This window comes from Elephantulus edwardii, unplaced genomic scaffold (assembly GCF_000299155.1).
Source record: "Elephantulus edwardii isolate Elephantulus edwardi_28Jun2011 unplaced genomic scaffold, EleEdw1.0 scaffold00259, whole genome shotgun sequence".
Taxonomy (NCBI): domain Eukaryota; kingdom Metazoa; phylum Chordata; class Mammalia; order Macroscelidea; family Macroscelididae; genus Elephantulus; species Elephantulus edwardii.
Window position 1 is genome coordinate 3,674,536 of NW_006400009.1, and position 15,337 is coordinate 3,689,872.

Sequence of the window (15,337 nt, forward strand, 5' to 3'; positions counted from 1 at the left end):
CTTTAATTTGTTTTCGCAATTTGGTGAGCTCTGTCATCCATTTTAATACTTTTGGATTGGCTGCAATATCACTGTAGGAGGGCTGAAAATATAAAGAAAGAAGTCACTGACATCTGTGTGTGGTAAGCAACTTCTATGTTAATTATAATTCCCACAGCATAGATTTTACTCAATCCTCATTTTACCTTTTTAAATTATATGCAGGAAATAGAAATATCAAGTACAGCTCTCCTAGAGAAGAATCTAAATAACTGACTCCTCCCTTTACATGGTTAGGTATTTTTGTTGTTCTTTTTCTTTTTTTAAATTGTGATTTCAATCAAAGTTTACAAAGCTAATTCACTTTCTAGTCAATCAACCACACACCTATTGCTCTAAGATATTAACTACAATACCCACACTGTAAGCAGCTGTGCTCTCATTTTACATGTTTTAATATATGTAAGCATATACATATGCTCTTCTTAGAATGTATGTGGCTTCTGTGGTAACAGAAACAGTATTAAGATGATTTTTCATTACGGCATTGAAGTCTATGGGGGAGAGAATAGTCTAAAAGTATTATATTTTAGGGCATTATTTTTATCGTAGGAGTATACAATGAGGGTTGCAGAGTGGATTATATTTGGGGCTAGGGGGTGGGGGTGGATTGTGTACCAATGAGGGAGTTTTTCTTTTGCTTTTCAAGGAGAGGAGCAAATGGGGGGGGAGGGGGGAGAGGTTTGTGTGGGGAGAAGGGTGCAACAATGAATGAATGGAATCCCAAAATCTCTGTAGATGTTGACTGAAATGAAAAATAAACAACCTAAATTAAAAAAAAAAAAAAAAAAGATGATTTATCAATGCAAATTATATGCTTTAAAATCCTAAATGTTGTGTGGTCAATGGAAATTCTTTGGACTGAATGCCAATAATGACAATTAAATGACTGAGGTATAGAATATGCACAGTGTAATAAACATATAACATTGAAAATAGAAAACAAGAGTTATCAGTCTGCAAATGACAATAACAAAGCAAAAAGAGAGAATAAGAACTGTTAGGGCTGGCAGGGAAGAGCGGGGGGAGAATAAGAGTGAATAGATAGTGAACACTGTATTGGAACAGATGAGGGAAAGAACTGTTTAAAAAGAATGTATGATTAGGCATTATATATATGACAACAATCTGGAATAAAAGGTACATTGCAAATGGATTGGAGGAGAGGAAGGGGGGGAGGAAAATGCAACAATGAATGATTTTTAAAAACAAATAAAATGCTAATATAATCATCCTTTTAATAAAAGTAGTTATGAACTTCTAAATGGAGAAGTCAAGGCAATTACAAGATGAAGTGAACAGTTAAAAGATACGGGAATAAAAAGCAATTTGTAAAGTAATCTCCAAGAAAATTAGTAAAATTTCTCACCGATATGAAAAGGGGGAATCATAAAAATTTATAAAACACTAAAAAAGAAGGAAGGAAAAAGAGAAAGATGAGCTATAAACAAAATGAACACAACCAAAAAAAGAACAAAAAGAATGCAACACAGAAAAGGAGAACAAAGAAGACAGCAACACCACAAAAAAACAAAGCACGAAACACTGCCTAACAAGGATGCACCCTGAGGACAGTGTGCTTGAAATCAGTCACAAAAGGATCACTATTAGACAAAGGCAAAGAAAGAGTTACACACAGAATTCATGGTTACCAGGGAGGAGAAAGAGGGGAATTTAAAAAAAAAATAAATAAAAAATCACAAATGGATAATTTGGGTAAAATTTAAATGAAAGTAAAAATATAGGTATCAGACATTAGGATTAATGACATTACTGTAATTAATGCTACAAAATGTGAAGGAACTAACGATCCAATGAAATTCTATTATTTTACAAAACAAAATATATACAAAGTGCTAAAATGAAAAACTAACATTGTAAACTTTGCTTCAAATACAAATTAAGAAATGAACTTCATCTCCTCCATCGTTCTTGCCTCTCTCATTTTATTCTCTGTTCTATACCTTATTATTCCCTTAAAAGCATTTATCACTATTTATCATTATGTCTTCTATCAACTCCACAAGAACAGGGACTAGGTCTATTTTATATACTGTTGTGTACCCAGATTCCAATATAATGCTTCACACAGTATTCAGCACTCATTCGAGGATGTTTTTGTGAGATATGGTGCCATAATACTCTTAAGACAATTAAAAGGAACCTGATCTCTCTGATAATACAGGACAATCTTATAGGCGAAAAAAGGCAAAATTAGACACAGTTTATGTTATATGATCCATTTATGTTTAAATATATATATTACAGATGTCCAAAAAACTACCAAACTTAATACTGGTTGCCTCTTAAAGAGGGTGGTGTTGGGAATATGAAGTCACCACTGAAAATTATTTTACATCACTGATATTTTTAAAATATCCCTCAAACTTACTGCCATCAAGTGAGACCAACTCATAGCTGACCCTCCAGTGGGTCTTCCGAGACTTCCTATAATGCTGAACTTCTAGATAGAATTACAGTGGTTCTTTGTTTCACAAAGCTGCTCGTGCATTCAGACTGCCAGAGAGGAATATGTGGCCAGAGCTCTTTCACTCATATTTGGTGGTATTTCATTATTTATACTTTGTATGTGTATTATTTTCTCTTTTTAAAACAAATACAAAGATGCAATGACTAAAATACTAGCCTAGAGACCAGAGATAGGTGGCCAAGGATCTACAAGGCCTCAGAGCTACATGATCTTTGTCTGTCTAGGAAGTTCCAATTTCTTCTCTCTCAGGACATAGCTGGAGTAAAGCTGATCAAAGATTCTCCCTGTAGCACTAATACTATCCATAGCTCATGTTGGAAACATTGTAAGCTTACCTTGCTGTTTCTTTCCCTTTCAAACTGTTCCTCAAATTGTTTTATTTTTTTCTGAAGTTTCTTGACCAACTGATACGGTGTCCTATCTTCTCTTTTCTCCTCTTTTGAACTAAATGATGATCTTCGAATTCTCAATTTAAAATGAGAGATAACAGTTAAGTTCTCAGATATCAACATATTGCTCATACCTCTGTTGTAACCTGACACTGTTAACAAGAAGTTGACTTAAGAGTGAAATTAAGTCTCTAACACTAAAAGATAGGTAGTAAAAAGAAACAGATACTATAGTGTTTGAGACCACTAAATTAACATAGGTGGTCATAAATACACATTAAAATAATTAAAAAGTCATTTGTACAAAAGCAGAAGAAGCAAAGATACCTAGCAGTGTAGAGCTATTAAGAGAAAGTTTTTGACATTCAGAATCAAATTAAAGCTTGGACAACAAAGAAAAGTATTAAGGACTGATAAGTTCCAAGTCCTGCTAACCTTTCAGCATACTGTATTTCAGTCATAAAATGGGTGCACTCTAAGAAATGTCTTTTTAGTGGAAATCAAACTTTTAAAAAAAATTTAGAAAACCCAAACAAAAAAAGACATTTTAACAGAAGCCAAAAAGCACAAATATTTTAAAAAATGTGTTTCATTGCATAGATCTTTCTTTCTTTTTTTTTTTTTTTTTGGTGGCCTGTACGGGGAACAAATGCATAGATCTTTCTATCTAAAAGACTATCTCTAGGAAGATCTGAGTACTTAACAGTGATTGGCTTTCACAAGTGTCTAGAAATGATATACCTAGCAAAAGAAAGTGCTTTGGATGAGGAATCCATTGTTTCTGGATCAAGAAGGAAACGTTGGCTTTGCCCAAAATCTAAACTACGGTGTGATAATACTGGAGGACAGTCCTCTTCCAAAGGATGATGATTCATTCTTCCAGCTTGTGGCGAGAGCTGAGCCTCTCCAGACTCAGAATCTTCCTGCCAAGACTTAAAAGCAGGAAATGGATCTGCAAAACAAATACAAATAATAGTACCATAAGTCTTTTGATGCCACAAGGAAAGTAAATTCACAAAATATCAGTACTTTAAATCATTTCATTATGAAGTGTTTCATTATTTAGCTATATGTATGTATGTATGTACTTGAAGCTATGAGGATCTTCATACAGCCTTCTAGAATTTAAAATTATCTGAGCTTTTTTTTTTTAGCTCATTGTGTTTTCATGGACAGAGTTACACTTTAAATTTCTGAACCTACTGCAAAGCGAAAAAAGACACTGTCAAGCTCATTAGGATTCTATATTATTTTTCAAGTAGGAAAAGTCTTTATTTAGAAAGAGTAAATCCTCAACAGTCCTAAGTTAATTGAATTTACAAGTCAAATCCTGTCAGGTGAATCAACTGTCTTCTATTTTTGAGGATCAAAATTGATGTTAAGAAAATAAAACTATTCTGCATTCAAGAGTTTGCACAGAACACTCACTAAATGGAGCTCTTTGACACCAGAATAACTGCAACATTTCCACATAAACAGTTAACTCACCTGACAGCATGGGGCCTCTAACATTAAACTGCTGGTTATCTATATTTTAGGATTCCCTATGTCATGTCTATGCAATTATCTAACACTATTCAAGGCAAAATTTAAGAACACTCGTCCTTCTAAGTCTCCAGTTTGGAGGCTCATGTGTGAAGCAGTTGGATTCTGGAGGGTGGGTTCTCTTGTTTTAGTTGAAAGTTGGGTGTAAACTGGTTATTTTTATTTCATTCTCATCATGTGTGAGCTGACTGGATTTAGCTAACAATCAGCTGTGGGCTGGAAGCCTCTTAAGTCAATCAGGACCTGGTAGATGGGCCTTTTTATTTAAAAGTCGGTTGGGGCATTTGTATTTGGGAAGAACATTCTTCTAAGTGATACAGCATTCATCTGTCAGTTTGCTATATTTAAGTAAGCTGGTGTTGCTGCAATGCTGAACACTGTACCACTGGTGTGTCAAATGCCATAATTATTACCTATAGTGCACAGTGTTTGGTGGAGCTCCCAGATTAAGACAGGTTTGGAAGCAGGATTGGCATCCACTTCCTAAACAACATGCCTTTGGAAACTCTATGAACATTAGAGAAATAACAATATTTATAGAACTATTGAACAGGGTTCAGATCTTTTGTTCATAAAGTCACTATGAATTGTGCTCAACTAGATAGCACTTAACAACAAAATCCTTAAGTTCCATTTATTTTATGGGAGTTATCCTGTCTGAAGTGAAGGTGGCATATTTAAAATCTCTACACACGTAACAGCATCAGGATGGATGGTGAAGAGATTGAGATTGTTCACAGCTTTAGTCTGTTTGGCTCCACAGTCAACACTCTTGGCACCAGTAGCCAGGAAATTAAAAGACATACTGCCATGGGAAAGTATGCTGTTAGGAACCTTTCCAAAGTCCTAAAGAGCAATGGTGTCTCTCTGGAGACTAAGGTGCATCTGAAACAGGCCATGGTCTTTGCAATCACTTGTTATACATCATAGAGTTGGACAATGACTAGCGAGGATATAAAGAGAATTGATGCCTTTGAGCTGTGGTGCTGGAGAAGAATGTTGAGGGTACCATGGACTGCTAGGAAAACAAACAGATTCATCCTAGAGAGGGTGAAACAGGGAGGCTCCTTGGAGGCAAGGATTCTGAGCCTTCATCTAACATACTTTGGACATGTTGTAAGAAGGGACCAGTCTTGGAGAGGGATCTTGCTTGGGAGAGTAGAGGAAGAGCACAGCAAAGGAAGACCCTCTATGAGGTGGACTGATTCAGTGACTTAGGGTAATCAGGATGGGTGTGTTGGAGACAGTGAGATTGGCACAGGACACAGCAGGGTTTAGGGCTGTTGTACATAGGGTCACTACGAGTCACAAGCGACTCGACGGCACATAACAACAACAAAAACACACGTAACATATACAATCTGTAACATATTCCAAGCACAAAATTAAATTCAAGTATCACTAGGTTATCAGGAGGGAGGGGGTACACTTTTCCCACTATATATTAGTTTTACATATAAATACAAACCAAAACTTTGATCTATGGTTATTAACACTAGAAACAATGAATTCTTATGTACTGTTTAATGTAAAGATAGCCTGACAGTGTCAAAATTCAAGAGTGATGCTTTATTTTTCTTTATAAAACAGCTAAAGACTATAGTCTTTGTAATTTTGCTAAGGACTATAGTAATCTAGTTCTGCATTTATTCACGGGCCATTTGTAACATTACTTTTTCTTCAGGATAACAACATAATTTGGTTAGTTTTTAAGCCCAGATCAATCTGATAACTGATAACAAAGCGTGCAAACCCATAGAAAACCCAGCAATAAAGTGATTTTTCAAAGCAACCCTTGTACCTGCTTCCCAGCAAATAAGAAACCGATCACATAATTTAAATGAAATCTCCTGTTTAAGAGGAAAATAACAAAAACAATGTTCTCTGGTTATCATTTTTAACCCAGAACAGTGTTCCCGAGCATAGGGGGCAGCAGGAGAAGGGCTAATAATAAAGCAAACAAATTTAAACCATAAAAAGGAAAAAAAACAAAACCAACCCCAACACTAAACTATGGTGAACCATACTTACCCTCCCCATCTCTCTGCAGATGCATTGTTTTGAAATCAATGAGGGGGAAAGTGATAGGGCATGACGCTAATAAAATGGAAAAAAATGGCAAAAAATACTAAAGTGAACACACAGCACAGTCAGAACAAACCATACACATAAACTAACACAAAACCAAAGATACCAAAAACATTTCCCTAAAATCAGTTAAGCATTCTGCTCAAAAACTTTATTTAAAGGAATTACTACTAACCAAACTTTAAAGCACACACATACATTTCCATTTCAGCAAGCAAGGCAAAAAAATCAAAGTAGTAGTGTTTTATTAAAACTAAAGTGTAAGGCTGAAGAAACTAATTAAAACTTTTCTAATATGGTTTTAAGCTTTTCTATACTATTAATTTGACAGAGAAAAAAACACTGGAAAAATTATCTTAATTTGCTCTCTGAAAGTTCCTAAAACAGTTCATTCTAGAGTAAGCAGAAGAAAATTTGAAGGAAAGATAGATAGTACTCATTTACACTAAAAGCTATTTGAATAGTTGCTACCAATTTATGCTGGTGGGAGTCATGCTCTACCTGCTTGCTAACTGCATTCTGCTATCCTTTGAGATATACAAAAACAAGTTATCATATACTCAGAAATAGTGAAGTAGCCTTTTATTTGGAGCACACTCCCCAATTCTTCAGTAGAGTTACATCAACTCTGTGTTTCTCATTCCAAGACATCTAGTGTCTAAAGTAATTTTTTTTCTCTTAAAGACTTTTGTATTTAGAATATCTAACTTTTAAGTTATGGAAAAATTAGTCAGCTAAAAGCTGCTATTTGAAGCATATGCAAGGCTCATATAGCTGGAAAGTTCTCTCAGTTGTCTTTCGATTTCTTAGAGTCAATGTCCCCAATTCCTGTTAAGAGCCAACAGGAAGCCTATATGAACTTGTCACTGCTGTTGAACCAGCTGGTCAATGGAAACCAGGAATCAAGAATGTAGACTGATAAGGACACAAAAGGAAGAAGCTTGTCATATTCTCTTTGGCAGTGATGGTGATGACGCCTACAGAAAGATAAAGCTACACAGAAAACATCCAGGTCAAAAACTGTAAAGGGGTCCATTTACTAATCTGCATCCTCTAAAGAAAAGCAACCTAAGGGTTTTATCAAAATCTCTGTCCCATCGTTCAGAGATTACTTTCCTTCGGAGGGTCCAGGGATGTGATCACCACTCCTTTTTAGAGGCAATGTCAGCATAAGTACCTAAAAAGGACATTTAATCTTTACTGCCATTAGTACAATAACACAGCCTCTAAATCAAGGGAGCATCTTCATAAATTCCAAACATTCTGAATAACCCAGAACAAAGCAAAGACAACTCCCTGATTTAGACTGAGTTAACACACAAAAGGCCACCGAGTATGTCAAACATCAAGACCGAAAAAGGGGGGAGAGGGAGGCAACAGAACAGCAATAAAGACTGGCACATACAAAAACTTGGTTGCAGACTTTTAAAAACTTAACTAGATCAGAAAACAAAAACAAACTTCAGATATGATCAGGTGGGTATAATTAAAGCAGTAAAAGGATTCTATGGTATATCAATTTCTCTTGTGATTGCCGACATATGCCATAAGATGGCAAAAGATGAGGCAAATAAGGGATTGTCATCCACGTGAGCAAATATGTACTTCAGCTAAGATTCCTGAGTTGTCTCTTTACTTATAAAAGAATGATCCAAATGGACTACTAGGTCTAATTTGCTGCTTGTCTTCTACCCCCAATGTCTGATTTACAGTGTACATAGCAAGGCTAAAAGAGTTGTACACGGAGCATCAACATGCCAATCACCAGACTCAACAATTTATCAGACATAATTTAGTAACATTTATCTATTCCATTAACCACTCAATATTTTTTCATGGATTTCAAAGTAACTAGATGAGTACACCTCCTCCTAAACACCACAGCATGCCCATCAATCAGAATTGTTCACTATTTGTTGATATCTTTTTCTTCTGATGTAAAAAATAAATACATATAGTGAAATGGAAGGCGCATAGCAGACATTTGTAGAGTTTTGACAAATACATATACTTAAGATGCTTGCTTTTGAAATTTAATCCTTTTCTCACCTTTGTGCAAACTGTTAGCACTACTCATTTTCATATTCCAATGCAGATACAGGAATATGGCACACTATTTACTCAAATTACTCCTGAAGCTCACTTTAAAAAAACAGTCACTGATAATCATAAGGGTAGCTACGTAAGACCAGTTTAAAATGCTGAGGTACAAAGTCAGGGAAATGTCTCTAGCATGGTTTCACAATTAACAAAAGTATATCCTAAAGGTGATTTTATTATACCCAACACAGTTGTCCCATAATTTCATTAATACATTTAAGTATACCTATATTGCTTATTTCCTATCATGCTATCTGACATTTTACATTCACCATACATTAGCTATAGTAAAAACTCTATTTTGTGCACTGACTACACATGCATGGCAGTGATAAATGCCAATGTGTAATGTTGTTGTTGCTGTTATGCACCACTGAGTGAGAAGAGACTCATAGCTGACCCTCAAGTGGGTTTTCAGAGGCTGTAAATTACAGGGGAAGAGACTGCCCATCTCTCTTCAATGGAACAAGTGGTGAACTTGAACCAAGTGCTTTTTGGCTCACAGCGCAACTATTTACCATTCAGGCAACAGAATCACTCAAGATGCAATAGGAGAGTAAAAGGAATATGTCACCTCAACTGGGCCATCATTCTCACTGGTTTGGCAGAAATGGAATAATGTACTGTGGCAGTATATAATGGTGTAGGCATCCTCCATTTTATGACCTGATGCAGTCACCTTCCATTTACATATAACATCAACATCACATAAAGACTTGGTCTTTAGAACCTAACTATGTTGATAAATGAGAAGTTAGTGTGAATTTAAAAAAACACTCACTCATTTTGTAAGAAAGGAAGAAAAGAAGATGAAGACAAGTAAGGTTATCCAGAAAAAGCCAGTAACCTCATTGCTTTGGATCATACCAGTTACAAATAGCATATCAAGAAAAAGAATGTGTGTGGGTAAAATTACCTTCCCATTTATCACCATCAGAAACATTCTTCAGATCTAAATGTGGTATTTGGACACATGCTGCTTCCCCTTGAACACCAACACTCTGATCTCCTGGCACTTCTGATTCAGTGTTGGCATTCAAATCACACATCTTGTTACTAGACTCCTGTATTTTAAAATAAAGAATATATTTCACAACCACAAAGCTTTTCACACTCAGGTTAAATGACTGCCGGCACATACACATAGAATTTTTCTCTAACTTACTGTGCCCAGACAGCCTTTCCTAACATCTAATCTATTTTCAAATATAAAATTGCAGTTTTATGTCTTACTGGAGGCAAATATATTTGAAATTCTCAACCGAGAAAAGTATTTTCATAACCTCAACTAACTTACTGCTGTAGTGTCAGAACCAACTCAAGAGTTGACTCTCCAGCAGGTTTTCAGATGCCATGAAATGCATGAGAGGAGAGTGCTCATCATTCTCCCGCGGAGCTGCTGGTGGATTCAAACTGCCAGAGGTGACCATGCCTTTGGGTTAACAGCGCAACTCCTTCAGGCTTTGCCACCAGAAATCCCTCTTTCATAACCAAGCACATTAGAGTAAAAAGTGGCAAATTGAGCCTCAATTTAATAGGAGTAGCCATATTTAAATGTTTGTTAAGCCTATGTAACTCAAGAATTAAAGAACAGATATAATACCTGATATTTTAAATACAGTCAACATTTTAAGAACCATAAGATAAAATCATTCTTACCAGAATTAAATGTGACAATGTATCACTGTCAAATGACAGACATTCTTTCCTAAAAATATAAGCAAAGTGATTAGTGTTTTAAGAATAAAATGGTTAAAAAAAAATAAAATGGTTACTATCAGTGTTTACATCTTACGTAGGTTCTGCTCATTCCTCACATAGTAAGTACTGAGTTATGTGAGAGGAGAATATGACAACTGGACATATGTCCATTCTTTGGAGCCCTGTATCTGAAAATCAAACAAAAATGAAAAGATCTACAGAATCACTACCAGGTTAGAAAATGTGAGTAATGTTCACTCACAAACCAACCAAAAGAATAAAAATCTTTAAAAAGGAAAAGCAAAATTCACAGTAAATAGAAACCAAAAAGAATAAGAAGTTTAATGGAAAAGATTATGTAGAAATTACTGTTATTTTTAAGTAAACAGCTTTATCCTCTCCTACTCAAATATATTCTTTGCCTTTTAAAGAATTTCAGAAATAAAGCTAAGTCCTTTATTTAGAACCTAAATCTGATTGTGTCCTATCACAATTATTCCATGTCTCCTTTAAAACATTAACATCTGTTGTTATGTGCCATCGAGTTGTTTACGACTCATAGCGACCCTATGTACAACAGCCCTAAACCATGCTCTATCCTGTGCCAATCGCACTGCCTCTGACATACCCATCCCGATTACCCCAGTCACTGAATCAATCCACCTCATAGAGGGTCTTCCCCTCCTGCACTGTCCCTTTACCCTTACCAAGCATGATGTCCCTCTCCAAGGACCCGTCCCTCCTTGCAACATGCCCAAAGTATGTCAGACGAAGCCCCAGAATCCTTGCCTCCAAGGAGTTGCTTGGTTTAACCCTCTCCAGGATGAATCTGTTTGTTTTCCTGGCAGTCCCTCGTACATTCAATACTCATCTCGAGCACCACAGCTCAAAGGCATCAATTCTCCTTCTGTCCTCCCTAGTCATTGTCCAACTCTCTGATGCATAACAAGTGATTGCAAAGGCCGTAGCCTGTATCAGGCACCCCTTAGTCTCCAGGGAGACACCATTGCTCTTGGGTACTTTAGAGAGGTCCCTAAGAGCAGACTTTCCCATCGCAATACGTTTTTTTATTTCCTGTCTGCCGGTGTCAAGAGTGTTGACTGTGGAGCCGAGCAAACTGAAGCTGTGAACAATCTCAATCTCTTCGCCATCCATCCTGATGATACCAATTGGTTCAGTGGTGAGAATCTTTGTCTTCTTGACATTGAGCCTCAGTTCATACTGAAGGCTACAGTCCTTGACCCTCTACAGCAAGTGCATGAGGTCCTCCTCAGTTTCAGCAAGCAGGGTTGTTATCATCTGCATAACGCAGATTATTAATAGATCTTCCACCAATCCTGACGCCACAATTCTGATAGAGAATAGAGCCCAGCCTCCCGGATAATCTGCTCTGCATACAAGTTGAAAAGGTATGGAGATAGGACACATCCCTGGTGTACACCCTTCCCAATTTTGAACCATGCAGTGTTACCCTGCTCTGTTCTGACAACTGCCTCTTGGTCCAAGTATAGGTTTCGCATTAGCACAATTAAATGTTCTGGGATTCCCATTCTTCTCAGAGTCAGCCACAGTTTGTTATGATCCACACAGTCGAACGCCTTTGCATAATCAATGAAACACAGATAGACATTCTTCTGGTATTCCCTGCTTTCAGTTAAGATCCATCTAACATCAGCTTTAATATCCCTAGTACCACGACCCCTTCTAAACCTAGCCTGGACTTCTGGCAATTCTCTGCTGATGTGCTGTTCCAGTCGTTTTTGGATAATCTTCAATAGAATGTTGCTTGCATGTGAAATCAATGATATTGTTCTGTAGTTTCCACACTCTTTTGGGTCACCCTTCTTTGGAATGGGAACAAATATAGATCTCTTCCGGTCAGTTGGCCAAGTGGTTGTTCTCCAGATTGCTTGGCACAACTTGGTGAGCATATCCTGGGCAGCATCCGTTAGCTGAAATACTTCAATTGGTATACCATCTATTCCTGGGGCCTTATTTTTTGCTATTTCCTTCAAAGCAGTTTCAACTTCTTCCTTCATCACCATAGGCTCTTGCTCATATGTTATTTCATTAAATTCTTCTGTATCTGCCAATTCCTTTTGATACAATGACTCAGTATATTCCTTCCATCTTCTTTTAATACTTCCTGGATCATTTAACATTCTGCCTAAAGCATCCTTGATTATAGCAACTCTAGGTTTGAATTTGTTCTTCTTCAGTTCCTTGACCTTAAGCTGAACGAGCTGGCCCTTTTGTTTTTCCGACTCTAGCTCCTCGCACATTTCATTGTAATATTTTGCTTTCATTCTGAGCTAACTTTTGGAATCTTTTGTTCAGCTCTTTAGTATCTTGAGTTCTTCCTTGTGCTTTGGCTTCTCTACGCTCCAGTGCAATCTTCAGAGTCTCTTCTGACATCCATTTTGGTCTTTTCTGCCTCTTCTGTCTTTTTAATGACCATTTGCACTCTTCCTGGATGATACATTTGACATCTTCCCACAACTCATCTGCCTTCGCTCATTAGTGTTCAAGGCCTCAAACCTATTCCTGAAATGATTCTTAAATTCAGGTGGGATGAAATCAAAGTCATATCTACAAGGAATTTTTTTAAAGATGTCAATCTTTCTCTTACTCTCCTCCAAAGATTAACCCCTATTTAATACAAATGTTACAATAAATTGACAGCGTCCCTACATACCAGCAAAAAGGACATCTGATATTATACTAGGTAACCAGTATGTCTGTTGTGGTAAATTACAATGATAAACTTAAGTGTAGCTTCCATCTAGTCATAATGATGTGAACTCTGAGGAGATACTTTGATATGTCAACTTATTTGTGTTCCGTTTTATTCTTGCTGAGTATAAGAGAACTAAATTTCCTGATAAGCTCAAAGACCTTCCTCTGCTTAAGGTGGGAACAATACAGTGCAATGAGCTAAATTTCTACCCTAAAATAAAAGGCCTATATTACTGTTGTGTATCGTTGAGTCGGAACTGACCCATAGCTGATCTTCTGGTAGGTATTCAGGAGCAGTTAATCATTAAAGGCTTAGTAACTTAAATTTGAGAAACATGAGTGTTAACACATGCCAAGTATAATTCACCTAATTAATTAACACTTTGGATCCACAATCAAGTTTGCTAATCTATACACAGAGGAAAGGGGCTTTTTCCCAAAAAGATTTGAGTGCTCACTAAAAGGATCCTTATTGTTCTACCAAATCCAGATGCCATCATTCTAGGGATGCCTGTTAATCTTATATCTTCACCCATATTAGCTCCAATACTCCCTGGGCTGGAAAAAGATTATTCCTGCCTCTTGAAAGGAAGCACAAGAACTGCTGTAAGTAGAAAATCTGTGCATCTTCAGAGTATGGGAAAGACCTGAGACACGGCTTCAAGAATTCATTCACACTCAGAAAAGAAAGCTCCCTACTCAAAATTAAGGGGACCAAGGAATGGCATACTAACAATCTATCATCAATTTAGTAATGTCTTGGGGATTTTGTGATACTTACAGCAGTTTAGCATGCAATTCATCACTAATATGTTTCCAAAAGAGCAAATATTTTCTAAGAAAGTGCTATTTCTTAAAGGAGTCTTACAGAATGATACAAAAATTGAACCAAATCCTATTCAGTGAATTTAAAATATTCAAAAAACTTCTGCCCTAACGGCAGTAGATACTGAGACTCTATAAATAGTCTCTAGTTGAAATACTCATTGACTCTACTATCTCCATCTCATTACAACTGGTCAAGACCAATAAGCACCAGAAAACATAACACTGTATTGACACATACCTAAAGAGTTCAAAAGGAAGAGGTAGCCTCTTGTACCTATTACAAATGTTATCCTTAATCTGTCAAATGCAATAGCTTTGATCATGCATTAATTGACTGTAACATATATTCAGTACCAAAATATACACAACTCTTCTACAAATCACGTTAAGGTTTAAGGAGTCTCCAAGGAGGGTGGTGTTCTCTGTACACATTCCAAACTGTGACTGATTATTTTGGTCTAAGGCTGCATCTCCTTGAACATTTAATACTTTCTACACTTAACAATAAGAAGATTAATTTTGAGACTATCAACCTGTAAATTATAATGGATTCATTTCAGCTTCTCCAAAACATGGGAATATTTCCAATTCTCAAAACTATTAATTAGCAAAAGTAACAGAGAAAATGCTTACCTTCCCAAACAGCTGTCTTCACTCTGACCCTGGTCACTGCATGGCTCTAAGAGTATACCTACAGACTGAAAAAACAAAAAAAAAAAAACAAAAAACCAATACCACTATATTAATAGAGCTTCAACATAGGAGAGGAAATTTCCAGCCCAAAGTAGGTAGTTAAATAGAAATTCTGGATAACTTGTAATCTCATACTCTTACTTAGATTATACTAACTATAGAGTTAACTGTTATATCTTTTAATAGAGTAATTTATATACCCTCAGAGACTCTACATATAGTCTCTAATTGAAATATTCATTGATTCTACTATCTCCTTCTCATTACAACTGGTCATGACCAATAAGCACCAGAACACATAACACTATATTGACACATACCTAAAGAGTTCAAAAGGAGGAGGAAGCCTCTTGTACATATTACAAATGTTACCCTTAATCTGTCAAATGCAATGCTCTCTGACCATGCATTAACTGACTGTAATATATATTCTGTTGTAGAACGCATTTAGATAACAGAAATGGCAAAGGAGGTTGAGTTTCCAAGCATGGAAATACAAAGGAAGAGGAACAGTTGTAAGCAGACACTGGTGATTGGGACATGGAATGTGAGAACCATGAATGTAGGAAAATTAGATATTGTTAAGGAAAAATTGGAACGCGTAAATATTGACATACAAGGCATTGGTGAGATGAGATGGACTGGCATGGGGCATTCTGAGTCGGATGACCATATGATATATTACTCTGGAGATGAAAAAGTGAGGAAAAATGGAGTTGCTTTCATA

The 15,337-nt window shown here is 36.4% G+C and overlaps 1 protein-coding gene across 1 annotated transcript in view; it reads right to left on the bottom strand.

The window, feature by feature from the left end:
• Positions 1 to 15,337, bottom strand: part of FAM13B (family with sequence similarity 13, member B) — a 67,366-nt gene that overhangs the window by 17,608 nt on the left and 34,421 nt on the right. Inside the window, 6 exon segments of the mRNA XM_006899501.1 lie at positions 3 to 82; positions 2,866 to 2,995; positions 3,661 to 3,871; positions 9,569 to 9,716; positions 10,312 to 10,360; positions 14,551 to 14,615. Coding sequence (XP_006899563.1) covers positions 3 to 82; positions 2,866 to 2,995; positions 3,661 to 3,871; positions 9,569 to 9,716; positions 10,312 to 10,360; positions 14,551 to 14,615 — 683 coding nt within the window.